This window comes from Scardinius erythrophthalmus (genome assembly GCF_964197995.2).
Source record: "Scardinius erythrophthalmus genome assembly, chromosome: 18".
Lineage (NCBI taxonomy): Eukaryota > Metazoa > Chordata > Actinopteri > Cypriniformes > Leuciscidae > Scardinius > Scardinius erythrophthalmus.
This window is the reverse complement of record NC_138238.1, coordinates 10634910-10662470: the sequence shown is the minus strand read 5'-3', so window position 1 is coordinate 10662470 and position 27561 is coordinate 10634910. Positions and strand designations below refer to the sequence as shown.

The following is a 27561-nucleotide window of genomic DNA, read 5'->3' as shown; positions in this document are numbered from 1 at the left end:
TCAAACCACGGCCTATGGCATGGCAACCTAGGGGATGTTAATTTGCTGCCATGTTATGAGCCACGGCCAACTGCTGGGGCTGTCACCTTGGAAGGACAAAATGAACGATGATAAACAATGCAGGATTTATTCAGACCGGTTTTACTTTAACCTTTTGACAGGAATACACACTGACATTTGTCTGTCAGAATTTGAAACAATATTTTTGTTGTTGTTCTTTTTTTATTTTGCTGAATACTAAAATATAGCCTATATTTTTAATTTCTTAGAACAAACACAAATGGCTTGAGTAAGCTACTACTTTTTTACATATTTAAATTATATCTACATTTAAGTTAAAATATAATTTAAATATTTAATTGGTGTGTATAATTTAACTATAAATCTGTAATTCATAAAGCGATTTGCATTGGGTCGACATAATTTGTTCCGAGTAATAAGTAAAAACAGTTAAAGGGTTAGTTCACCCAAAAATGAAAATTCTGTCAGTAATTACTCACCCTCATGTTGTTCCAACCGCGTAAGACCTTCGTTCATCTTCGGAACACAAATTAAGATATTTTTGATGAAATCTGAGCCATATCTGAATCCTCCATAGGCTGCTATTGTGTCCGAAACTTGCTGGCCCAGAAAAGTTATTAAAGAGATCGTTAATATAGTCCAAGTGACTACAGTGACTCAATCTTAAGTATATCAAGCGACGAGAATACTTTTTGTGCGCAAAAACAAACAAAAATAACGACTTTATTCCACTTTTCATTTCCTTCTCTCTGGGCCTCGTAGCATAGCCTCGTAGCATAGCCTCGTAGTGTTTTTGCGCTGCGCGTCTGTGTTGCACGTCATCACGCATCACACACATGACTGGCGTCGGCCAATAGTGAGCGTACGTGGTGACGTGTAACCATAGACTGTAAAAAAATACGGACGCGCTGCGCAAAAACACTACGCAAACCAACTAGAGGTCCAGAGAGAAGGAAATGAATAGTGGAATAAAGTCGTTATTTTTGTTTGTTTTTGCGCACAAAAAGTATTCTCGTCGCTTGATATACATAAGATTGAGCCACTGGAGTCACTTGGACTATATTAACGATCTCTTTAATAACTTTTCTGGGCCAGCAAGTTTCGGACACAATAGCAGCCTATGGAGGATTCAGATATGGCTCAGATTTCATCAAAAATATCTTAATTTGTGTTCCGAAGATGAACGAAGGTCTTACGCGGTTGGAACAACATGAGGGTGAGTAATTACTGACAGAATTTTCATTTTTGGGTGAACTAACCCTTTAACACTTCATATATTCTACTTTTTAGATGGTAAAAAATGTATTAGTTTGTGTTATTTAGGGGGCGTTTACACAACACCAACGGCGTTTTGGGGGCCTGAAATACACAAACTTTTGAAAACGGGATTCAAAATGCAAGTGTCTGAAAACGATACCTTTATTGTTGTAAACTACAAAAACGCTAATTTGTGTAAACAGTGACGTCATGCACGTACGTATTACGTGCAGTGTCTATCTATAGGCGCATAGTGTTTCTTTACTGGCCTGGCATGCACAATGCGTTTTTTTGTCGTTTTCACAAATCCGTGTGAACAGGGATTGTATTGACAACATTGTTGTTTGTACGTGAAAAAAAACAAGGAAGATTTAAAAACTTGTTTTGAGGAAAACTTCATCCATCCATTTTCCGCTTCATCCATAGGTTCAATTCCATGTCCAGGGGCAAATACACAAGTATCATATAATTTACATATTTAAATCATAAACATATATAGTAGCCTATAATTATGTAGTTTTTGTAATTATGTAATTTAATAAACATTGTGACAAAAATAAATGTTTTGCATAGTTGCATTAGCTCATTTAAAAAACAAATTGAACAAACATCAAAAAACAGTACTTTTGAGTGTATGATGCTGCTATCATCAGTAAAATGTATAAAGTTTAGAGAGAAAATGAAAAAAAGTTTCAGACTTTGCTGTTCATCCATATGTTCAATTCCATGTCTGGAGGCCAACACACAAGTATATCCATTTCTTACATCCTATATTGCTTCATTCTCTGCTGCCCATACAGCCGATGATCTATTGCTTATATATGGCCCTAGTCAAGCCGTTCCTGACACAAGGTGAAATTGTTCATCTCAAACACATTTTTAACTCCATCTAAAGATAAAACCTCTGGCAATTGCAGAATGGTTGCAAACAGTAGAACTGAAATATCATTTTACAGTTTTCACCGCTATCAACATTCTCATTTTAAACAATCCTTGTGTTGTTCAGGCCATAACATACTTTAGTTAAATGGGTCAATCTACAACTAAAACTTTTCCATTTTTCTGCGAGGTGAGATTACCTCAAAGTTTCTATCATTTAAGATCAGTCTAATTACGGAGAGACAAAGATAACCAGCCTCCAATGACAAGAACATCCCTTTATTATCACAGAGCTGTCATTTGAAACAACGCTTTTAAATAATTAGACAGTGGCACGTGCCTTTGATTCGACGGAGCCGTCTCAAATGGGATGGTTAACCAAAGTTAAAACCCCACAACCTCTCCCACGAGCCCAGGCTGAAGGCTCGGCAGGATTGGGGTGAAAAGGCAGTGAATAAGGTCAGTTACAAATGAACGTTTGCGACCCGCTGTCATATCACGGCATCCCTTTGAGCAGAGACGAGAGCTAGAACAGATGATAAGTACAAAGGTTGGGAACTATCAATTCACACAGCACAGACTTCCTTTAATTAAAACAGTGAGCACTAGGTCTCTCCATGAGTATGATATGACAGTCAGAAGACAAAACAATTGTAGAGCTTAACCCAATGGACAGATGTAAACTTTTACAAAACAACGAAATATCCAGCAACCAGTTAAAAAAAAACAAAAAAAAAAAACTATTGATTATACCATTGGAACCCATTTTCAAGTAGTGATTAAGATTAATAACAATGTTTTTTTTTTTGGAATGATTCTCTTTAATGTGCAACGTTTAGTTACAACTCTTTAATTATAGATTCGATAGATTAGTACAGACCCTGGATTCCTGATATCACTGCTACTCTTCGATGAGATAAAACACACAGAACAGCATAGTACACGTAATACTCATATAGGTTAATTAACATTGTGCTAGCAACTTGATAAAAATCACCTCATTTGATTTGGATAAGCTCAGTGCAGACAATGTACTTGTGATTGTGTGGTAACCTACATTAACTTACATCATTCATGTTGTAACCACATTCAATACCGTACCTACAGAACCAACAGAACAGAGTATAAAAAGTATATATTTCCAGTTGTTCATTGTTGTTTGCGGGCAGCGAGTTATTCTCGTTTATTAGCCTGTTCGGTTGTTAATTGATGGAATTTCAGACTGCCAGCCTCTCTGTGGTGTCTTTCTCCATCGCCTTTCCCCTCTCCCGCCAGGCTGTGAAGCCCTTGGCTCAAGGTGACCAGCAGCATCTGGGACAATTTGCAGCCCTGAAATGATGCTTCAGAGAAATGCAATGATATGAAGGCGTGACAGCAGAGATGTGAGTAATTGTATTGTGAGCGTGTCTGTAAATGTGCGTATTTCCTTTCCTTCGGAAAGAAAGAGAAAAGGAATGGACTGTGACAATTAAGAATTTACAGTGAATAAGACAAAGTATGTTTGTCATTCTCTCTACTTCGAAATTTCATGTTTGATCCAATGTTTCTTGAAAATGAAAAAGTTGTTTGTACTCATTTTTTCCCCAGTGTTAAAGTCTATGATAAAAGCGCAAAATCAGACCGATTCAAATGAACATGTTGAATTATTAATATTCCGAAAACACATGTCTGCCTCGTCATTCCATTGCATCTTTCTCAAAGCTGGATGAGACTAGGTCCCCTTGACTTTTAAATGCATTTCATTTTTCACCACAGCTACCTGTGGCGTTGATATATTGCTGCTTATTTCTTCCAGAGGACGATCCCCAGCCTCTCTTGATGTTTTTATATGCACGTATTGAATCATTTATCAACTCGCGAGATCATTCAATAATACGCTTTTCAGGAACACAGAGAAATAAGACTTTGCTTGGATGATGATGATGATGATGATGATGGCTTTAGCCTGCCTCTCCTCAGTCCTCGTGCTTGGTTTTTTATGAAAACGAAATGTGGGTCGTTCTGCAGCAGGCCTCTTTTTTGATGTCAGTCAGTGAACTGAGTGAAACATTATGAAAAAAGTACAATTATCCTGTGGTACATAAATCTATCTGTGCACGCTGGCGGTATTGAAGATTAAATCACTGCTGCAGTGCTATGAACTGTAATATGGCAATAACAAAGAAAAGTTTGTGATGAAAAAATGTAAAGTTTCTCGATGTTTAGATTCTAAAAATGCTCCTCACTCACTGCTTGAAAGGAGGGCTCCTTATCGGGAGATAACAAAAGCCTTACAGCATAATTACCCCAGCCTAGGTCACCTTGGGCGTCGCGAGAACAACGTGCGTTGGAGACAGCCGAAATAATGAAATCCTAGAGTAAAGGACACTTTTTGGTAACACGTCCTCCTGTATAATCACTCCACAGAGTTGCTTTAATGAGAAACTTATGACAACCTCAAATGAGCTTTATCAGCTCATAAACATTCAGATATTGTAGCTTAAATCCCAACTGAAGGAAGTGTGGTTTCTCATTTCCTAGTTTCTCTTCTTTTCCATCCGTTGCACCATCTTTCTCTCGCTCTTTCACACTCTGGAGCATCACAAGTTTATTTTGAGGCACAGACAGATTTCCTCGTGGGTATGTGAGGTTCAGTATGCAGGTCAAACAGACTTGATAGCAGTCGTCCAATGGCAACAGCAAAACTCTACCCCAAACCTGATCTTATGGGTGTCAGCATATTTTTTTGTGTGGACATTACTAAGGTAATGCTTCTTTCCGTCGTGTCACAACTGCAAACAGCCAACCCCTGTTAAAAGCGGTCTAAAATATGCTGTGGCTCTGCATATAAAAGGCAGTGTTCAAAGAGTTCTATCTGTCAGCCATCTAAAGAAGACAGCAGTTACAAAGGACTAACTGATGGTCCTTTGTAATTTATTAAAGTGTGAAGATCCTTGATGATGCTAATATTAGAGTACCATTCAATTTGCTCTTCTTCAAAAGCCCGCTCACAGCAGAGTAAGAGAGAGAGAGGAGATTGGACATTGAACGAGAGACAGAAAGGGAATGTAAGAGCCTGAAAATCCACTTATATAGCCCTGCTGTTTAAAATAAAAAATATCGGACAATATGTCTTAAGTGTTTACAAAATTCAGTATCATAGAGAATTACATAGCGTATAATACCAAATGTACTTCAAAATGAACACTTCGTATAGTTTAGTGTCTCAGTTTGACTCTTCTCTACTACAATCTTTGAAGAAAAATATCTTTCGTCCAGTCCTATACATATAGCAATATATTGCATTTTGTGGACTAAAGAGATAAGAACGGCTAATCATTTACAGTTCTACATGTCCATAAATTCATTCATTCAAAATTTAGGATGGCATTTGACGGTTTCCCTAAATACTTCCCACAATTATTACATTATTGCACTTTAAAAAATAAATAAAAATAAAATAATAATATTAAATAAATAAAAAATGAAAACAAATTAAACCCGGTTTGTGTTTCTGCTCGTGTTAAAGGCAAAGTAATTTTATTGGTCAGTAGAAGCTTGTGGGCCAAATAGTTCATAATTGGCACATGAAAGGACAAGTTCACACCTCTGATTCCAAACTGGAAATTCTGCCCCATGTCATGGGCACAATAGGGCTGCTATGAACCACCCTGCTGCCTGGAACAGGCATTAGATGGTTATCCTGTAGGTGTGTGGGTGCCCTATAACCTCCATATACACTGTCACTAGGATGTCCCATACAGGGGAAGATGTTGCATAATTCAGCTGGTCCATATGACAGGGGGCTCTGGTAGACTGGCAGCTCTGGGTAGGAATAGGGTCTATGCACCAAACTTGACGCCCTCCTGACAGCTGCCACGTTGTGGAAAATCGCCTCCTTGTAGGTGGGAAGCCTGGTGGACTGGCTGTGTCTCAGCTTCTGACTTTTCCTGGTGTTTCGCCGGAAGGCGTGAAGGTAGGTGTGATCCATCGGTTGGGCGTAACACATGGTGTTCCTCACCCGTCCGTGTACGTCCACACAAGGGAACAGGTCAGGTATAGCTACTCGTGAGGAGGCTGCTGCAGTGGATCTGTCATTCGGGAACCGGACTCTGTCGGGGCCCCAAGTGGCTTTCAGGAACGACGGTCTGCGATGAAGCTTCCTTTTCCCTAGCAACGGTATGTCATCGAACGCAGGGTCAAAGTACGTTTTGACACAGGAATTACAAGCTGTGTCCGCTGCTACAAAAGGATTTTCGCTGAAGGACGAGGACAGGTGGTTTTCAGCAAAACTGTTTGCTTCGGTATGACACGTTGATTGGTCTTTATAATCGTGAAGCCCCCTCAGATCCATGGCCTCCACAATGAGATTTTGGGGTCTCTTTTTCCTCCTGACGGCATCTGATAAATCATTGTGACAAGACTTGTGGTGTTCGGTGTACATGTCTCTGTATGGAACAAAGGAAGAACCAGGATGGGCCAGGTCGGATGGAGGATCATGCATGGCTAGATGAGGTGTGCTTAGACTGGATACAGGAAGCATACCGTCGTAGAGACCCCTGGTCCTGGCTGGAAGTGTGTAGCGAAGAGGAGTGGGCCGTGTTAGGACTCTATGGTTTACCATCGGTGGTGGGCTAGTGGTTTTGGTGTGTTGCATGAAAGGTGGAGTTATGGAACGCTGCATGTGAGGTACGTGGTTCTCCGTGACGTTAGTGATATATGAGAAGTGACCAGGGACTTTTTCAGTTGTGGTCACCAGTGGGATACGTGCTGGGAGGCTGCCACCGTGTCTGCTCCAGTTCTCAATGGTCTTGGTGGCGTTATCCAATGAGTTCTCCACTTTGGCTGAAGAGACGATGTCCTTGGCTGTCTGCAGCATTTTCAGCATGTTGGCCTGGGCGTAACTGGCGGTGAGATCTGGATTCTGTATGCTGGTAGATCTGCCAAAGTCTTCAACGCCATTAAAGCAGCTGTATATGCCCTGAAATGTAAAGTGAATAGTGACTGTGTATTCCTACAGAGAAATGTTATTTTGTGGGCGTTTCACTGGATTCATTTGTGTCATGGAAGTATTTTTCTCCATTATAATGATTAATGTACCAGATTATGTTTTTGTAAGAGACAAAGATCAGTTCATTGTTTCATGTCAAAGTTTAATGTGCCTCCTTATGGTGAATTATTTGATTGATTGAATTTACCCAAATATCCCTTTTAGTAAACAAGTAGCCTAAATACAACAGACTATGCATTATGATTTGGGCTGGGTAAAAATATTTGACCAGTGTACAATGGTATGATAGTCTAAGTCTAAACATGACTTAATATTGAAATGTAAATTTACAAGGCAACCTTACCCTGCTGATGGCCAGTAGAAAGTCTAAGTGATCAGACTTGTGGACAGAGTGCCTCAGTTTCCAGTAAAGTAGATGTTCCCAAGCAAAGACCAACAGGCTGAGGCCCATGGCCACGAGCAACATGTAGAAAACACCTGCCATGTTGTCTATGTCTAGTTTAGAGCTCATGACCTCGTTTTTCTCATTCTGACATATTCCAGACAGCCATACTGTTTCCAGTCTCTGTGTGTCCCCTGCATGAAAGGAAACAGGGTCAGGAACAATGCCAGAAACAGCGGCAGTCAAAGTCTACTCAACTATGACAGAAACAAGCGGATACTATAAGAACCACAAATGTGCTCTGCTCCAAAACCTAGTAAGCTTCCTACCTAGACAACATTTTAAGGCATAATTTGCGCGCTCCCGACATGAAGGCTTTTCCGAAAAGTAGCTACTTAGTTTGGGCAATATTGCATGTATTCTTCAGGGTTAAGCATACATTGTGTCAAGAATGAAAAAATAAAAGAAAATCAATAAATAAAATGTAGGCAGGTAGCTCACTAGTCAGTGTCTACTGTTCAGTGAGGTTTTCTTAAGCCTGTAGTTTGCGCTGACATTTCATAACCTCTCAATTCACAGCACATCAAGTTTTTTTTACAGTAAGAGGGAAATGTTATAGCTTCCATGCTGGGGCAGAGGATATTAAGTGTTGACCAGTTTCGGCCCCCCATTTGCAATTTACCATCTCCCAGGAACTGGAGGAGAGCCAGGTCTATGGGGCGCTTCCAGCGGGAGTCCTTCTGCAGAGCAATGCCGTAGCCTGTGGTAGCAAACACCTTCCCACTACCAATGGTGACCAGCTTGCAGCCCTCGTCCTTGCCAGCCATATAATTAAGAACTGCTGCATCATATATGAAGGCATCCAACTTCCTACACAGAGGACAGAAATGAGCCCAAGGCAAATGGCTTAGTAATTACACGTAATTATGTCAAGTAAATAATTAGCTCTTGTTAATTTATACTCCCCGTTTCCTTGACAAATGGTGGATGATACATTATTTATGTTTCCCACCTGTGTTTCACTGACCCTTAGATCTAACAAAATTGCTTTTAAATGATGCATATAATGACCAATGGAGTAAATCTCATTACAGATTATTAACAAAACATTTCACTAACAGAAAAGTAGCATGTTTTTGGACATGTACTTTGGTAGTACCATGATGTATTACCGTTTTGTTAGCGTTCAGAGCTCTTCCACATAACCACACACACATAAAATGTTATTGCTGAAACCCACCCTGTCTTAAGGCTGTTGAGAGCTTCTTCCACACCCTTCTGGTTGTATTTTATCATGTGGGTGTGCATGTCAGGGTAATTGCTTCGAATGTTCCTCTCGGTGCTGCCGTTTGGAACTGTCCCGAAGCGAAAAGGAGGATAATGTTCCTGGGGTTTTTGAAACTGAAACAAAAAAAGGACTAAATGACATTTCAATTGTTTAGCTGAGGCAGGTTGCGTCTTAACCTTAATAGTGTAGATCAACACAGATTACATGGACTTTACACAGAATCTCCTACTGCCCGGGTAGTACTGACCTTGGAAAAGTAAATCGAAGTACTGCTTTTTTTTTTTTTATTCTCCTTACTGATTCTTGCATTTGAACAGTTGACCTATTTTACACAATGCACATAGGGGATAAAGTAATTCGCTCTGAGTGACCATATTAGACAAAGGGTCTTCAACTGGGGGTCTGCAACCCCTAGTCCAATTCATGTTTGATTATAAATATTTTTTTGTTAAAAAAATTAAAACAGTCAAATGATAAGCACCCTCAAAGGAAAGCGAGAGCACCCTCAGTTGATACTATAATAATAACATATTGGCTAAACAGATTTGGCTAGCGCTCGAGCGTATTTGTGTTTGTTGACTTGTTTGTTGATCTCTTGAACACAATGGCCAATAAGAGGTTTCATTTAGAATCCACTCGCCGCTTAAAACGGCAGAGTTTTTGTTCAGTGCTGAGTTCTACACGCTTGCGAATCCAAAGTGTAAACACGATGTAAGAGATTTCTCGTGCAGTGTAGACAGCTTTATTGATTATAACAGAACGTTGTGAGATTGCGATGAACTAAGTGATACCTTTTTAGTGATTATAAAAGAAGCGCTATTTGCGCTTCATCCATTGAATAAAAGCTTTGTTTTTCATGTGGCTAAGAGGACCGAGGGCCAATTACACGCTGCAAAATTTCGGAAGTGACATCTACATATAAATGCTGGATTCACTCACAAAATTGCAATGGTTGACATAGTGATAACATGATAGCATGGGACAAAAATATGGCATGTCAAAAAATTCTGTAGATACACATTAAGCAATCTAAATGCAGACTAATATATTCATTGAAAAATTATCTGTATCAAAATATTTTTTAAATTCTATTCCAATTATTTGTAAAAGTAATGACTTGTAAATAATCTTAAATGTCTCATTGTACATTGCTATTCTTGTTATGGTTGAGCCGTTGCTTACACATTACATCTGCACTTTACTAGAGCCCCCACATTAATTTGTTTGATTCTTAATTGTCCATCTCACAGTAAAATTAAAAAATGTGAAGTTTTAGAACAATTATAGGTCTAGCTAAAGTTCTGACAGTAAAATTAAAATATATGACTATGCAAACCAATAATTCAAATAATTGTGATTAAAATAACTGAACAACTAATGAATTGTGATTTTTACTGCAACATGTACTGTGTGTTTATGTTGCATACAATACTTTTTAAAATTAAATTTTAACAGTGAAAAGTAATATACAGACAATGATGCATGTACAACAACAATACCATTTATAGTTCTAATCTACTGTCTTAACATATAACTATCATAATATGGTTGGTTTCTATTAATATCGAAGGCTTCATGCTTAATATGTATCTTTGTTTGACACATTTGTATCGGGCGTCTCTGCTCCATGTCTCTGTCACCTAAGGAGTTCTTGCCCTAAAAACATTGAAGACCCCTGTATTATATACAGTACTGCTAATTTTCCTCCAAAGCCTCTCAAATCCTTAGGTTTAGGAGTCAGTTTTAAAGTCAGTATGTTCAAGAACACAGAAGTGCGTATTCTATAACACTACTATATTATGTTGTTGCTAGCATATATTACGCACTTGTTTTTTTTTTTTTATCTATGAACGATTCATCTGTTGTTGTTCCTTCCTAAGGTCCAATTAATTTCTCATTTGCATAATTCTATGGCTTTCTGTCGCTTATAGTGTTTTACTATAAAAATAAATGAACAAAAATATCAGTAATCATGAGATGTGTGTAATCATGAGAGGTGTTTGAGAAGTGAGAGTCAGTGAACTTAGAAAAGTGCCAATTTACTTTATTTTAAAATCTTCTTGAATATTTAATATTCCAAATATACATATTGGGTGTGACAAGGCCTTTCATAACTCATTTTTTGTCTGCCATATATGCTCTTACACAAAGAAAAACACATCAAAATGTATCCAAATACAGCACCACTGTCATGCAGCTCATTTACAATTACATACAACTCACCTTTTTGTCACTAAGACCGGACACGGTGTCAATGTACTGCTCTTGGATCATGAAGGCAGCTAAATTGGCTGTGTAGCTGGCGAGGAAGATCACAGCAAAGAAAGCCCAAACTAGGACCATAATTTTGCTGGTTGTGCCTTTGGGGTTTTCAATAGGAACAGAGTTGTTGAAGACGATTCCCCACAGGAGCCAGACGGACTTTCCAATGGTGAAGGTTGGACCCCCAGGGGCTATAAAAGAGATACATTTGTAGTATGTATTAAATAAATAATCATTTAATTTTAATTATTTATATAATAGTGATTGTATATATATATATATATATATATCGTAGTGTTTGGGAACAGTAATTTTTTTTAAAGAAATTACTACTTTAATGCAAGCATGGATTAAATTGATCAAAGCTGATAGTAAAAACATATGCAATGTTAGAAAAAAACATATTTCTAATAAATGCTAATTTTACATTTAAAAAAAAATCACCATTTAAAAAAACAAATGTTTCTTGGGCACCAAATCAGCCTATTAGAATGATTTCTGAAGGATCATGTGACACTGAAGACTGGAGTAATGATGCTGAAAATTCGCTTTGCCATCACAAGAATAAAGTACATTTTAAAATAATAAAATAGAAATAAAATATAATTTTTATACAATATTAGTGTTTTTACTGATTTTTTTATCAAATAAATGCAGCCTAGGTGGCATTAGAGACTTCACTCAAAAACTTTTGAACGTTAATGTGTATATTTATTTTAATTAGTTAATTATTTCTATAATACACATATGCATATCCTATATAACATATGTTCTCTTGGCCATTTTGACTGAATTAGTCATAGATCAGTCTACATGGGCAAAGAAATTCTTTTCCCACCTTGGCATCAGTTCCTAATGTGGTTCTTGTATCTCACACACAGCCACAGAAAAGCCAAGCAATCAATCAAAGTCAAATTAGCAAAGCGACAAACGTTAATTAAACCTCAGAAAAATGACCTTTTACACTAGGAGACAAGTACACAACCTGTCAGCTCGGTTTATGTGGATTGATTAGGCTGCTTCCACAACTATTCTTCCTCTCCTAGCTTTGTGCCTGATAGAGAAAAGACTGTTTGAAAAACCAAGGCTGACCTTTGGCACTGACAAGGCTCCGGTTGTACCCAACAGGGCTGAAGTACTCAAAGACGAACACGGTGACTGCCACAACAGTCAGGCACATTACGAACATCATAACCCACACGGCTGGACTGTAAGGCTCTGCAAGACAGAGAGAGAGACCAAAAATCTGCTGATTATCAGATTAAGATCTTGCACATAATGGTGCTTTTGTTTGTGATGTAAATGCTGTGCAATTAGCAAAAATAACGAACAAATTAATGTTTAGCAAAGTCAAATTGTCTTTGTTTGTGTGCAGAGCTGGTGATTCAGTAGAAAATGTTTGTCCTATCTAGGATTTATTCTAGATTTAATCCAACAAAGGCATAAAATTTGAATCTAATCACATTCTAATCAAAATGTCACTGGTAGGAAATATTTAACACCGCCTGCAAGCATCTCTCGTAAACTGTGTGAGTGTGTCCTTGAAAATGGATGGATAATGATGACTCCTCACCCAGGAAGGCAGAAGGTGAGACTGTTCCATTGCTTCTGGCCACCATAACACTAATCCCAGTCTCCACAAATGGCACTGAAAAGTCAACAATCTCTGACCGCTCCTCATTGATGGTAAGAGAGCCAATTGCCATATCTGCACGCTTGTAGAAGACCTTGAACAAGGGGAAAGTGAGTGAAAACTTTAGAGCAGTCATCAGAAACATCGCAAAATAATGGAGGCCCGTGCAATTTCAGGGTGGAAATTTCCAACTTATGTTCTACACTCAATGAAGAACTTCTATGCCATTAAGAAAGTAATTTCTGTATAATATGAACGTGTGTAGCATAAATACAATCCTGACATACTATATGCTATGTTGCATTGTCTTGTGACCTACACCTTTGCCATTTACAATTATAACCACTCTACCATGGCCTTGTGGGCTAGCAAAGTGTCCATTGGATGTGCACTTCAGAATTTCAGCGTAAAGAGTAGGTCATATGGGTATTTTTTGCATACTGCTTATATCCTTTTATGCTATTTCCTTGAGAAGTACACATATTTGGACGTGGAGAATGTCTCTGTACAACATATAAGTCAAGTAAACGCAATAATAATATAACATAATATAATATAATATAATATAATATAATATAATATAATATAATATAATATAATATAATATAATATAATACAAAGGTTGGTCACACATTAGATTAGGGTCCAATTCTCTATTAACTATGACTTTTGCCTCAAACTCCTACTGCTTATTAGTAGTTGTTAAGTTTAGGTATTGGGTAGGACTAAGGGATGTAGAAAATGGTCATGCAGAATAAGGCTTCAATCTGTGCTTTATAAGTACTAATAAACCGTCAATATCCTAGTTATATGCATGCTATAAGCAACTAGTTAATAGTGAGAATTGGACCCTAAACTAAAGTGTTACCAGTTGGTTAATACCCACTATAAACCTGTCATAGTTTGAAAGTTTTTTTTATGGATATCACAATTAAGACTGTTGTTATTATTAGCCTCTGGTTTCCAGATTCCAGTTTCTTCAAGGAATGGAAATGGACATGAACCACTAGGCCTCATTACACAACTTCACAAATCGCTAACATTGCAAATCATTGTTGACAGATTTGTTTTTCCGTCACCCGCAATCAGGCTCATGAATAAAATTCCTTATATCACACTCATGTCAGCCCGTAATTTCTGTCTTGCTATTATATAATAATTATTTATCTCATATAATGATCTATTTCCCTCGCAGTGCGAAAAGCATTTAAGCCTTGTATGTGGAGCGTGGGTTTGCTATCTATAAACTCATCAACGTTTTAGCAGATGCAGGTGATGAAAACCGATGAAGTGATCAGCAGCTGTGGAAGACACTAAACCACCGGATTAAGTGACACTACACGCAGCAGGAGGTCACAGGACTGAATATGTCGGGATCGCTTTTAAAGCCAGTTATGCTCCATGAATGCTCTTAACAACTTTAGCTGCAATATTTGTTGGTTTAAGGAGATCTGTTAAATACAGAAAGAAAACAGGGTGTGAGTAATGTAAGGAAAAACGTGTTGACACTGTCATAGGAAGCTGATTTATTTCTTGTATCACGCTGTAAGCTGTTTTATTTTTATATTCTCAGATGTTAATTTAGCTCATTTCCCACGAGCACTGAACTGTTGACATGTTTGAAGTGTGAGTGCGTTTATGTGAGAAAGAGAGAGAGAGAGAGAGAGAGAGAGAGAGAGAGAGAAAATGTGCCATTTCATACCTCTCCAATCATCCCATTCCAGACGCCACGGACCATCTTGCCATGTTTCCCATTGGTGACCAGATAAAGGTCATATGAAAACTTGATTGTGCGTGAGAGCTTCTTTAGGATGTCTATGCAGAAGCCTTTGCAGCAGAGTTTGGTGTAAGGCTCAGTGTGACCGGTTATACTGCACAAAAAAAAAAAAAAATTACAAAAAAAAAATTAAACATTTAGTACAATTTTTCATCTTTCTTTAAAAACAAGTAACAGTTCACCCCAAAAAGAAACATTGTTCCAAGCAACTTGTATGCCACATTTCAAGCATTCAGAAGCCAAATGATAGCTTAATGCGAGAATTTGTGTCGAAAATTGTGGTCATATGGACCACTTTTATGTTATTATTAGGGTGAAACCATATAAAAAGGTTATGATTCACATGCTCCCATTGAACATTTGGTGAAGAGGATCAAAGCGCATGGTTCTAGGGCAAAACATATGGTGTGACACACATCTGAAAGAAAGATTACTGACAGAAAGACTAATTAATCATAACTGGAATAATACAGACATGAATATGGAGAGAGGAAATGATACATGTTGCCATAAAAGATTATGAAGAAGACTTTATATACAGAAAAATGTCATCAACAGTAGTGGCCAAAACTGATTGTCACATTTAGTTCTGGGTTTGTTTCAATCTAAAAAAGTAAGTGCCACCTTAAATTTTAAGTTTAGTCAACTCAAATATCCAAGTTGTAACTTAGTACAACTTCACATTTCAAGTTGCCTAAACGTAAAATTTTTAAGGCAGCACGAACACTTACTTTTTTAAGTTGAAACAATATTTTCAAGTCATGTCGTGCATGTTTTGTTTATTTGTATTTGTAATAGTTTTGTATCAAGTTTTGTAAATAAAGCTGCACTTGGGGTCACTTCAACAACTCGCCTATGGTGTAAATCCTTACGGTAATGTCCGTGTTTTTAAACAATTACAAGTTTGATTAAACAATCAAAATAAGAGGAAAATATTTTATATATTATAAATATGAGGGAAGAACAAAACATTGAACATGGTTATGGTATTCATCTGACAAAATTTTGCACAATTTGGTATGCATAAAAAAAAAAAAAAAAAAGACTCCAAGCACAACTATGCAATATGCTTACAAAATCTTGAACAAATTTTTTATATTATTTTTATATATATATATATATATATATATATATATATATATATATATATATATATATATATTTTTTTTTTTTTTTTTTTTTTTATTATAATTTTTCCTAGGCCAGACATCACTTTTTGCCACTAATGTATAGTACGTCTGAGGGCTTTTCTTTCTTATTTGACCTGAAAAGAACAATAAATAGCCTACATAATAAAGTTTACTCATATCAATAATATAAGTAGATGAATACAGGCTCAAAAAGCAAATGAACACGGCTCTCTTCAGCAAACTGCTGCGATTTAAAAACCCATAGCCCAGAATCTATAGAAACGGAATGCTTGGTTGTGAGCATTCACAATAAAATGTTTGGAAAAAAGCGATGGCCTCCATTAACCGTTAGATGCTGGAGGCACCGAGCAGAGAAACTCTGAGAGCAATAATGATACATCACCTCTAACCTCCCCCAGACCTCCTGCGTAATGAGCTGTACGGGGAGTGGACTTGGGGCGGAGGGCCGGCAATGCAGGGTGTGCGGCACTGGCAGCAACCATAACAAAGAAAGACAAATGAAGTGTTTGGAAAGATGAGAGTCTCCCTCTGCCAAGCGATCTGGACATAACATAAACAAGCCTGTCTCTTTTCTAGCCTGTCTCACCACCTGCAAACGGCGCTGGCGGTTTGGGTTAAGGGGGCTGTGAATTAAGGATGAGATGTTTAATCAGTCAAACACACACACACACACACACACACACACACACACACACACACACACACACACACACACGTACGGGCACAAAGCACAAGGGACAGAGGGACAAAGTGCATCAGTTTACTGGTATAATGGACACAGACACACTTGCATCCTAGGGAGTGTCAATCAATTATTTCTCCTTTAAACAAAGTTAATTACAGTACATTGAGTCATATGGATCTTTGTTATCATTGCATACAGTCAGTTATTGTGAAACAGCTGTATGAGAGATGTGCAGTGGCTTGACCTATGTACTGCAGAAATGGGTATGGCTCATCGATTTGGTTGTGGTAGAGTAATGCATTTCATATCCAAACACAGAGCCACATTAGTGCCACAATCTGCTGACCTTGATATACATGGCTTCATAAATATGCCAGTGACCGCTGGTGCTGCTGAACTTTAGAAAGAGTATACCATATATAGAGGAGAACTAGATCACACTACACTACTAAGTTTGGGTTCTGTAAGATTTTTTTATGTTTTTGAAAGAAGTCTCCTGTGCTCAAGCACCAAGGCTGCTTTTTTCTTCTTAAAAAATACAGGATTTTTTATTTCTATTTTAATATATTTTTTTAATGCAATTTATTCCTTTGATGGAATTTTCAGCAGCCATTACTACAGTCTTCAGTGTCACATGGTCATCATTCAATATACAGATTTGGCCTTCAAGAAAAAATCCCGTGCTGTTTAATATTTTTGTGGAAATGTTATAACTTTTTCAGAATTCTTTAATGAATATCAAGTTCAAAAGAACAACATTTATTTTTGTCACAATGTAAAAGTCTTTATTTTGATCAATTTAATGTGTCCTTGCTAAATAAAATAATTCATTCATTTACAAAAATCTTACTGACCACAAACTCTTTAATGGTAGTGTACTGTATATACAGTATGTGTATAAAAAAATGAACATTCTGTCATCATTTACTCAACCTCAGGTTGTTCCAAACCTGTTTGAGTTTCTTCTGTTGAACACAAACAAAGATATTTTGAAGAATGTTGGTAACCAGACAGTTGACAGTAGCCATTTACTTCCATACTATTTTTTCCTACTATGGAAGTCAATGGCTACTGTCAACTGTCTGGTTACCAACATTCTTCAAAATATCTTCATTTGTGTTCAACAGAAGAAATATTAGCTTCAGGGTTTGGGACAACTCGAGGGTGAGTAAATGATGACAAACATTTTTAATTTTGCGTGAACTATCCCACTATTAAGGAAAGAATTATCAAATTATTTAACTGTTTGAAACCAATATACAAAGCCAGTGCTAGAGAAAACGTGTGTTTGCGTAATTTAACTTTTGACTCAAAACCTTTGTGTTTGTGACAACAAACCCCATTCTCCTCAACCATATTTTGGTATACACTTACTTTAAATCCTGAATAATACTTTTCCCATTTGTATAAATGACTAATTGACATGTGTAAAACACATTGGTAGACAAGAATTGGGAATCATTGTGTAATAAATCCATAAATTCACTCAAACATCAAAAATGCCCATTGTTACCTCAGGTCCAATTAAAAGCAGTTGTCATACTTTTCAGAACTTTCTGAACATGGGTGCCAATTAGCATGAAGGTGTGTGATGGGCCCAGAGCAGAACGTCACCATTACAGTTATTGATCATTGTTTCCCCTTCAGCCATCACACGCTCCCCAAGGGGTGATTACTCTGCTTTATGATTTATTTACACTCTCTCCCCTCAGCATGGAGCCATAATGAGCCTGTCATCTCTCTCTCTCTCTCTCTCTCTCTCTCTCTCTCTCTCTCTCTGGGCATGACACACTCCTCACTCAGTATGTGTTACCTCCAGAGCTACACAATTCACTGAATCTGCTTTCATTTACCAGGAGGAACCAACTTTTGAAATTAAACTATTTTATTGTTCATGTCTAGGAATTCCTTCGACAGTGGAAAGCAAATTACAGTGATCAAGGAGTCACATGTTTTAAATAGCAAGTTTATGCCTAGGGCAAGGAGGGTTGAGGGATTAATTGGTGGAATGAGCAAAACAATTCCTAATAATAGGTCTCGGGTCTTCAGTCCAATGAGCTTCTGTTTAAATCATTAAGCCCTCTGGTTAATCAAGATAAGAATTGTTGGCATTCAATGAGAACACTAAAATTTAGTAGCCGAGTTTGGGAGCCTCCAAGGTGCTTAAGTTGTGTCTCATTTCCATTTTTAGAAAGACTAAAAAAATACTAGTAAGTAAGTCTTTTGCTATAAGGTGATGTTCTCATAAAAGAGTTAGAGTACATAGCAACTAAACAAGCCTAAGATTCTGAAGATTCTTGCACAGAAGAAAGTAAGTCATACAAATAATGTTTTTTTTTTTGTTTTGTTTTTTTCATTTTGTGGGTGAACTAAGGTTCAGTAATTAGCTGCATCTTAAACTCTCTACAAGCTTGCAGATGCAACATCCCAATAAAGTGTGTAATAGGTTTGCTGGACTGTAACAAGTTGCATATGCTAAGTGACTCTCATGGCATATTGCTAAACGGGGATGTTTGCCAGTTTTGTGTAGGCGTTATTAGACTTTTCTTTTTAATTAGCAGTCTGGGTTTTATTTTTTCTAATATCAGAAAAAAATAGCAAATATTATAGAAAACAGTGGTACATACTGTAGGCAGAATGCGGTGAATATTGACTTAATATTAAATGTTAGACGTTTCCACCTAAAACTCTTTCTCGGTTTCAAATGTTCTTGTTTGTGTTTGTATAATGACTCATTCTAGAAAGTGAAAAGGTTGCTGCTGCTTATTTTATAATTATTAATGGGTACCTATTATCCCTGTACTAGGTACAATCCATCCAGTGGACACTCTTTATTCCTCCCCTTAATAAGAGACAATTCATTTTAAAGATCAATGTAATCAAATAGTACATTTGCAATGTGTAGCAGAGAGAGGATGATGAAATGTGGAGACTGTGCTCTTTATGAAATTTTCTAGATATTGGTTTCATAAACAACCCCATTTGATGAATATCTTCATAAACAACAGCCACAGATGTTGACCTTTTGAAGTCACATTCACAGGTGTACCTTTCAGTCCGGTTGGACTGCCGACGGCACGGCACGGTATTGCGCACACAAGTGCCCGTGGCAGGATCAACACTCTCCACGACGACGAAAGGCCTCTCCTCCAGCGTGGCCACAGTCAGGTGGCGGTTGTCAGATACGGGCTCCAGGAAGCTGCCATAACGGGGCCATACAGGGTAACGCATCTGCAGAATCCCTCCCTCATAGTTTCCTACCTGTGGAGGGTTTCAGAAGTGAATTAAACCGTACAAATTGCAAACAAACCAAAGGTTAAACCATACACAGATAGACATTTCTTTATTGACTTCTACTGTTTTAATACTAATTATATTTTCTATGCCTTAATCCTGAAGCTATCCCTCACATAAATCCTTTTGCATTTTTAGATTTTCATTAACCATAAAACCTGACATTTTAAATAACTGTCAGAAAAGGTTAAAAAAAAAAGAAGATTTTTTTTTTTAGTTGAGCGTCATATTTGATGCATTTGGTATGAAATAGGATAATAAACAGCTCATACTCGAGGAGAAAAACACCAAAATTTTATTCAGAGGCCCAAACTGAGCAAAACTATTGCAGTTGTTGATATTCATGGCCAAAACGTAAGAAAAAGTGTTAATCGTCAAATATTACTAACAATATAAAAGATATTCTTACGTTTAGTTAAAAAAACAAAACAGTAAAGATTTCACAGCGAAAAGACACATGTACCACAACCTGAAGGTGGACGCTTTTAGAATGATATTAAGAGGCCTTTTACTTGCTAAAAACAAACAAAAGAAAAAGAATACATCAGACGATAGGCATGTAGTAGATTGTGTGCATGCATGGTATAAGACAATGTTTGTAATTTCCGGTTTAATTTTATCCATGTAGGGGATTCCATCACCTTGTATCCTTGTCTTTGGAAAGGCAAAAACACACAAGCAAACATTCGACAGAGGTGATAAAGGAAAATGTTCCAAAGTGCAATTCATGGTGTGTCCCTCACGGGTATGTTGTATTTATAATTCACTGTACAATACAATGCATTATTCGTTTGTCACATCATCAGCGTGATGTATAATCATATAAATATCCCACAGCTTTCTTATGTTATTCTCTTTTATTGCTCATATTTTTTGGGGTTTTTCCTCTGAACTTAAAATGAATTTGTAATAATGGTTAGAATTTATACTACTCCAGTAATGAAGGTGTTGCACAAAGCCGTAAATCTCCCAGGGCTCAGAGGCTCATGGGGAATCTTTACAGAGCTGTTTGTAGACTGTGGAAAAGCCCTATTATCCAGAGAGAGCTCAACCCACTGGCCCAGCTCAGCTTAAAAGAGACTATGGAGAGTCTGACTCAGGGCCGCCTCTACTGAAATTTCCCAAGAATCAATGCGTCACACCCAAATACCAAGGGGGGAGAAGTACGAACCTGCTGTCCGTCTCTGTGACCCTGTTTTGAAGTTACATGAGAGAAGAACATACACTCCTCCATCTAAAAGCTGCAGTCCATTAGCTGGGGTTAATATTACCTGACTGCTTCTTGAATGTGTGACCTCTGCTACAGATTTTGAGCAAACAGGCATTTTTTGCAGCATATTTTTTAAAGAAAAATGTAAAAGAGCTAAAGAAGGATGCACTGTAGCATATCCTTTTAAGGCAAAAGACAGGAAAGCTCAAGAAAGTGTTGCCACTAATTGTGCAGCAGCTGTTTGACAGCCTTTCCCAAATGCAGCCGAGGCTTTTCAGCTTGGGAATTGTAATCCATGTTTGGTTATGGTATTAGCTGTGAGGGGAAGTGAGCGTGATAAGCCTCGGCAACAGGGATTTATAGAAGAATCATTCATAAACTTCTGCAGAACAAATAGATTCAATCTCTAGACTCCAGGTGTGGATAACATGACAGCCTGGTGGCACATCACATCTGATCATTAGCAATGACGACAAGAGCACTAAAGAACATTTTATTTGCACATTAAATGAGGGCTGCGTCGTGGAAACTGTTCTTTATGTGTAAAGAATGAATCCAGACAAAGCCCAGCAGTTATTTCTGTCTATACCTGTTTTAGTGAGCACTTTCAGATTAGCAACTGAAATAGGCTGTGTAGTGAAAGTGAGAGGTATAGTAATTCAGCAGACTATAATGGCTGTAATAACAGGCTATTCTATTCTCGTTCTGAGGCGCAAACCAAATTTCGGTCGGAGTAGATATCTGCTATTTGGAATAGCCTATTTCGTTTTACAGCCGCCTAGCATATCTGGAATTCTTTAGCTGAGATGTTCAAAAGCCAATGTCTGTCCAAACCACTGATCATACAGATCTGTGGTCTAAAGCTTAACCAAGTCATCATGTACTTAAACTACAACAGCATTTTGCCTATTGCAGTTCACAACCGAAAATGGGTTGCAGGTCTGTTCTGAAAGGGTTGTGGACAGCTGAAAAAAAAAAAGCATTAAATGCATATATAAAATGCAACTAACCATATAATTGTGGATAGTTAAGACAGTGAAATTACCTTATTACCTTTAAATGAGAAGAAAACACCATTAAATACTTAGTTCTGTTGAGACAACTCTCTGAGTGTTTGGTAATGGATATGAGAATGTTGATATGTTTGGTTTTGGCGAAATAAATCTGCTACACTGATGCTGCTGTTGGTTATTGTACAGGATTTGCTACTGCCGTGCCAATACATACACGACACGCTGCTGTGAGCATGTAAGACATGCTGCTGCTGTACAATATAGCGTAGCAGATCTATACAGGTGGAGCTGGGGAAGGTGGAGGGCTTCTGAAAGCGCGCTGCAACTGCTAGACAAAATGCTGACCAGTATTTGAAGTTTGAGCAGCGAGCTCATTGGCTACTGATACAGCAGGAACCAATCAGCTGTGACCTGTAGAGATGATGTGATTGCAAGCAGATTGAGTTAAGGACAGAACTTTGTATTTGTAGGCAGAGTGTTCTATCAAACTCTATATTTGACAGAAGCTAAACAAATTAGACAGATTTCTCAGAGGATGCCATTGTTTTTGTTTGCTTTCTACTTTTGTGTTTTACGTTTCATACAGTTTCAGGTCGCCACTTGATCACTCAAGTGCAAAATATCTGGATCCTGAAGCATTTCCTTCCAAATCTCACAATAGCACAGATGCTTTCGAAAGCAGTGTTTTTCCCAGAAGGATCTGTGTCATTTGGGTTTTGTCTGTCTTGGAGATACTATCATGGTACCAGCAGAGAAAAACAGTCTCTGTGCTGTCAGTACGCCTGTACTTTAAAAAAGCGAAGCAATGATTCATCTTGCTAATGACTTCAGCACACAACATGAGCAGGGTGTGCACAGCATGGGAAAGTGAGGTGGTGCAGAGAGTGTCAATGGGAGCGTGAGAGGGGCTACAGAGCAAGGTGGCCAGATATAGATAAACTGTTATGTCACACAGAGGGGGGTCAGGTTAGCCATGAAGGCCAGAGGCGAGAGTTTAAACTAAAGACTTTTTCTTTAAAAGAAAAATCGATCAAAACTTTTCAAAAATAACACAAGCTCTTTGCGGCTCCTTTACACGTAAATCTACTTGTCATGTACTTGTACGAATTACTCCCACTAATTGTGCAGTTTATTTGCACACACTGTCTGCATTGTGTTAGTGCTTAATTTACTAAAGGAATTATGCAAATCAGCAAACGCACCTGCAAAAACATTTGCATGTCAAGCTAAATAGAGCACACTTGCAAAAGCTAGCATACAATGCTGGAACTGCACAGGTTCAGACACTTGATTCGTGCAACACAAGTGCAAGCTGACAGTGTGGCTGGATAAAGGCCCAATTATAATGGTTTTCTCCGTCATTTGATTATCATTTGATGAATTACTGCTGTCATGATCAATTAAAAATGTACTCAAACATCTCTTTTAAATTAAATTCCCACACATGAGTGTTAACAGCACAATGCTAGTTCTGCCTGGCAAAAAGCAATGATTTTTGTGAATAAGGCACAATGTATGAGCCTTATTTACATAGAAAGGAGGCTTGTTTGAGCTAAAAAGAGCGAGTTAACTAATTTAAATATTTTTTTTTAATTGCAGCACATTTAGCATCTGGATTGTTGAAAACACAAACAAGTGGCAAAAAAATGTTGTACACCCTACTTTCGAAACAAGATTACAAAAGCTCTTTCAGTTTAGTTGTCATCTACTAGCCATCAACAGGACGGAGAATCTGAGCACGTTTTTTTTTTCTATATGCAGATTTAGATGACAACATACATCCTCTAATATCCGTATCCTTTAATCCACTGAGAGGAGGGCGTGATGACCGGATGTAAATTTGGATGTCATTTTGATCTCTGTTTATTCCTCTAATCTCTTTTTGTAGTCAGGTGGTGTTCACACATTGCCAGGCGGCCTACACATGTCCCTATCACAGAGGCCAAAGTGCTGGAGGGCTGGCCATGTGAGGAAGAAAGGGCTGTTTCAGAAAGCCAAGTGTAATTGCATCATGACCTCCTGGTGTGGACGGTAATAAATGTCCAGCGTTGGAGGAGTCTATGAGGTAGGAATTTCTGGAATATACAGTATATATATATATATTAGGGCTGTCAAAGTTAGCGCGTTAATAACGCATTAACGCAAAATCATATTAACGGCACTATTTTTTTTAATGCTCGATTAACGCAGCGCGTATTTTCTGTTTGACCCGTGGCCCAAAACCTAGTTGGAGAAATGGAGATACACAGTGTTGCCAACTTAGCGACATTGCAGACCCATTTAGCGATTTTTTTTCCCCCTTCAACACAGCGCCCAAACCTTATTTAGTTTCTGAGAATCTACCGGTACCCCCGGTACTGCTCTCCCAGCACGCGCGCGCCTCTCTCTCGCTCTCTCTCTGCGTCTCGCGCTGGAGAGAGGAGCAGCGCTTTAATTCAGTTAAACACAGATATGATGTTGCTTCTCTAATTTTACATGCAAGTATAGCCGAAATCGCAAAACAGATATTGTGTTTATCTTATGTGTATTTGATTTCATCAGACGACGGCTCGATTATCAGGATTTTTGTGCAGATTAACATCTTTGAAGGGAGAGCTGGTTATGTCTTAATGGGTCGCGTTTCAGTCACCATTTCATATTCATTCCGTTGTTTGACAACAGAAACAGTAAAATATACCAATGAAAACAGTTTTATTGAGAATTTAGCTTCATCAAAATGGGCACAGAGAGAGACAAACTATAATGTAGCCTAATAATAAATAATAAATGTACATTTAGCATTTTCAGAAGAGCTGCCCTGTCATGCAAAAATCTAAACATGTTTGTGTTAATTGCTCAGTGCAAAGAAAGAGAAGTAATGGGAACCTGGTATTTCTTTGTTCTTTCTACATGTGTCTAATAGACATGAACAAGTTCTTTGAAAAACATCTATGACCTTTGAAACATGTCTGTCTTCATGCTCTATGTTGACTATGGTTTCAATAATAAACATACATTTGCATAAAGCATCCATATTTATCCATGCCCACGTTGATTAGAGTATTACAAACTTGAAAAGTATTAATTTAAGGTACATTTAGAACAAATAAAAAAATGTGCGATTAATCACGAGTTAACTCATGACAATCATGCGATTAATCGATTAAAATTTTTAATCGATTGACAGCCCTAATATATATATATATATATATATATATATATATATATGAAGAGTTCAGATGCAAAAGCCTCTAAATGCCATCTGAAATTTTCTTATAGAATGATCATTTTTATCAAGCTTGTATATTTAAGTTCAGTAATTTCACTTAAATGTCAATAAATAGGTCATCTTCATTGCCATTTAAGTGAAATTATTGAATTTAAATATACAAGCTTGATAGAAATGCTTTTGCATCTGAACTCTTCATATATATATATATATATATATATATATATATATATATATATATATATATATATATATATATATATATATATATACAGTGCTATGCATAAGTTTAGACACCCATGCTAAAGTTGACTAAAAAGAGGAATAAAAAATCATCTTTTGGAAATTGAACTTAATGCCTTAATTTAAAAAATTAGGAAAAATCCAACCTTTAAGGACACCCATTTTCTTTGTGAATGAATAATGTATCGTAAATAAATAAATGTTCTTCCTTAAAATACAAGGTGCATAAGTTTGGACACCCCTATGTTAAATTCCCATAGAGGCAGGCAGATTTTTATTTTTAAGTATTTTTTTTTTATTTATTTTTTAGGATACTATGCATCCTGATAAAGTTCCCTTGGCCTTTGGAATTAAAATAGCCCCACATCATCACATAGCCTTCACCATACCTAGAGATTGGCATGGAGTACTTTCCATAAGATCATCTCTCAATGCAAATCAAACCAGCTATTAGGCTAACTGAAATAAAACCATGCCAATCTCTAGGTACTGTATGGTGAAGGCTATGTGATGATGTGGGGCTATTTTAATTCCAAAGGCCAAGGAAACTTTATCAGGATGCATAGTATCCTGGATATATGAAGTAACTGGCCTTTAAAAATAAAAATCTGCCTGCCTCTATAGGAATTTAACATAGGGGTGTCCAAACTTATGCACCTTGTATTTTAAGGAAGAACATTTATTTATTTACGATACATTATTCATTCACAAAGAAAATTGGTGTCCTTAAAGGTTGGATTTCCCTATGTTAAATTCCCATAGAGGCAGGCAGATTTTTATTTTTAAGTATTTTTTTTTTATTTATTTTTTAGGATACTATGCATCCTGATAAAGTTCCCTTGGCCTTTGGAATTAAAATAGCCCCACATCATCACATAGCCTTCACCATACCTAGAGATTGGCATGGAGTACTTTCCATAAGATCATCTCTCAATGCAAATCAAACCAGCTATTAGGCTAACTGAAATAAAACCATGCCAATCTCTAGGTATGGTGAAGGCTATGTGATGATGTGGGGCTATTTTAATTCCAAAGGCCAAGGAAACTTTATCAGGATGCATAGTATCCTGGATATATGAAGTAACTGGCCTTTAAAAATAAAAATCTGCCTGCCTCTATAGGAATTTAACATAGGGGTGTCCAAACTTATGCACCTTGTATTTTAAGGAAGAACATTTATTTATTTACGATACATTATTCATTCACAAAGAAAATTGGTGTCCTTAAAGGTTGGATTTTTCCTAATTTTTTAAATTAAGGCATTAAGTTCAGTTTCCAAACGATGATTTTTTATTCCTCTTTTTAGTCAACTTTAGTATGGGTGTCTAAACTTATGCATAGCACTGTATATATATATATATATATACTCACTCACACATGCTATTGAATGTTTCAACCAAATAAACTAAAATAAATACACCGATTCTCTCCTCCCAACCACAAATGAGTTTTTGTTGCTCATGTCTTAATGTACTTGCAACTCCAGAACACACATGTGCTCCATTGACAATTTCACCATCCGAGAAAGTTTTTTTGTGTTTCGTCAAAAAATTAGCGACTCTAAATGAAGCTTCGGTTGCAGCCTGTGACTTTTTAGCGGGTCTTATAAAAAATGATTGCTGCCTGCTTAATGTTGCTTTCATCTCACTAACTTTTTCTTTTCTAAGTGATGTAACTGGTGGATAACAGACATTGAAGGCATGGCCGTAGCCAGCTATGAGGTCACCGAGGTCCGGACCTCGGTCATTTTTTTATATTCAAAAATAAAATTTCAAGCTCTCTGAATGATTAATTAGCCGTTTAAACCGCGTCATATGTGTGTTTGCAATTTATGTCGCTGCGAGAAGGTAGATCAGTGAACGGGGCTTGAGAGCGTGTTGTGAGCATAGACTGTAAAAAATGCGGCAGAGCGCTTTATGTCACTTTATTATAATTTATAAATAAAGCGCAAAAGAAACTACAAGCATGATGCAACAGCATCGTAGTTGATGTCAATTTGAAAGTCATGAAATGACCAAAAAGTGCCAATAAACTTTTTTTTCTTTTACATTTCCGATAATGGCGCGTATAATTTGCACTAAGTGCCTGTCTTTTTAGCAAAAAAGGCACCCACAACTAAATAGCTACAGTTGCACGGGTCGTTGGGCGTGCGTGAGGTGCTTGAAACTAAGTAGCTTTTGACGCGTTCGACTCGAGTTCGAATCCGCCTTTTGCCGAACTCGCTCTTCTCCCTCTTCTCCCTTTTCCCAATACACATGAGATGTAAAA

The 27561-nt window shown here is 37.4% G+C and overlaps 1 protein-coding gene across 1 annotated transcript in view; it reads right to left on the bottom strand.

Annotated features, from left to right (window-relative positions):
• Positions 1–5737: 5737 nt before the first annotated feature.
• The window catches only part of grin2cb (glutamate receptor, ionotropic, N-methyl D-aspartate 2Cb), a gene marked incomplete at both ends in the record, with an annotated part of 35861 nt that continues 14037 nt past the window's right edge, over positions 5738–27561 (bottom strand). Inside the window, 9 exons of the mRNA XM_081392586.1 lie at positions 5738–7117; positions 7491–7723; positions 8212–8399; positions 8770–8930; positions 11041–11270; positions 12172–12297; positions 12653–12806; positions 14415–14583; positions 19375–19586. Coding sequence (XP_081248712.1) covers positions 5738–7117; positions 7491–7723; positions 8212–8399; positions 8770–8930; positions 11041–11270; positions 12172–12297; positions 12653–12806; positions 14415–14583; positions 19375–19586 — 2853 coding nt within the window. The remainder of the gene's footprint in view (positions 7118–7490; positions 7724–8211; positions 8400–8769; positions 8931–11040; positions 11271–12171; positions 12298–12652; positions 12807–14414; positions 14584–19374; positions 19587–27561) is intronic.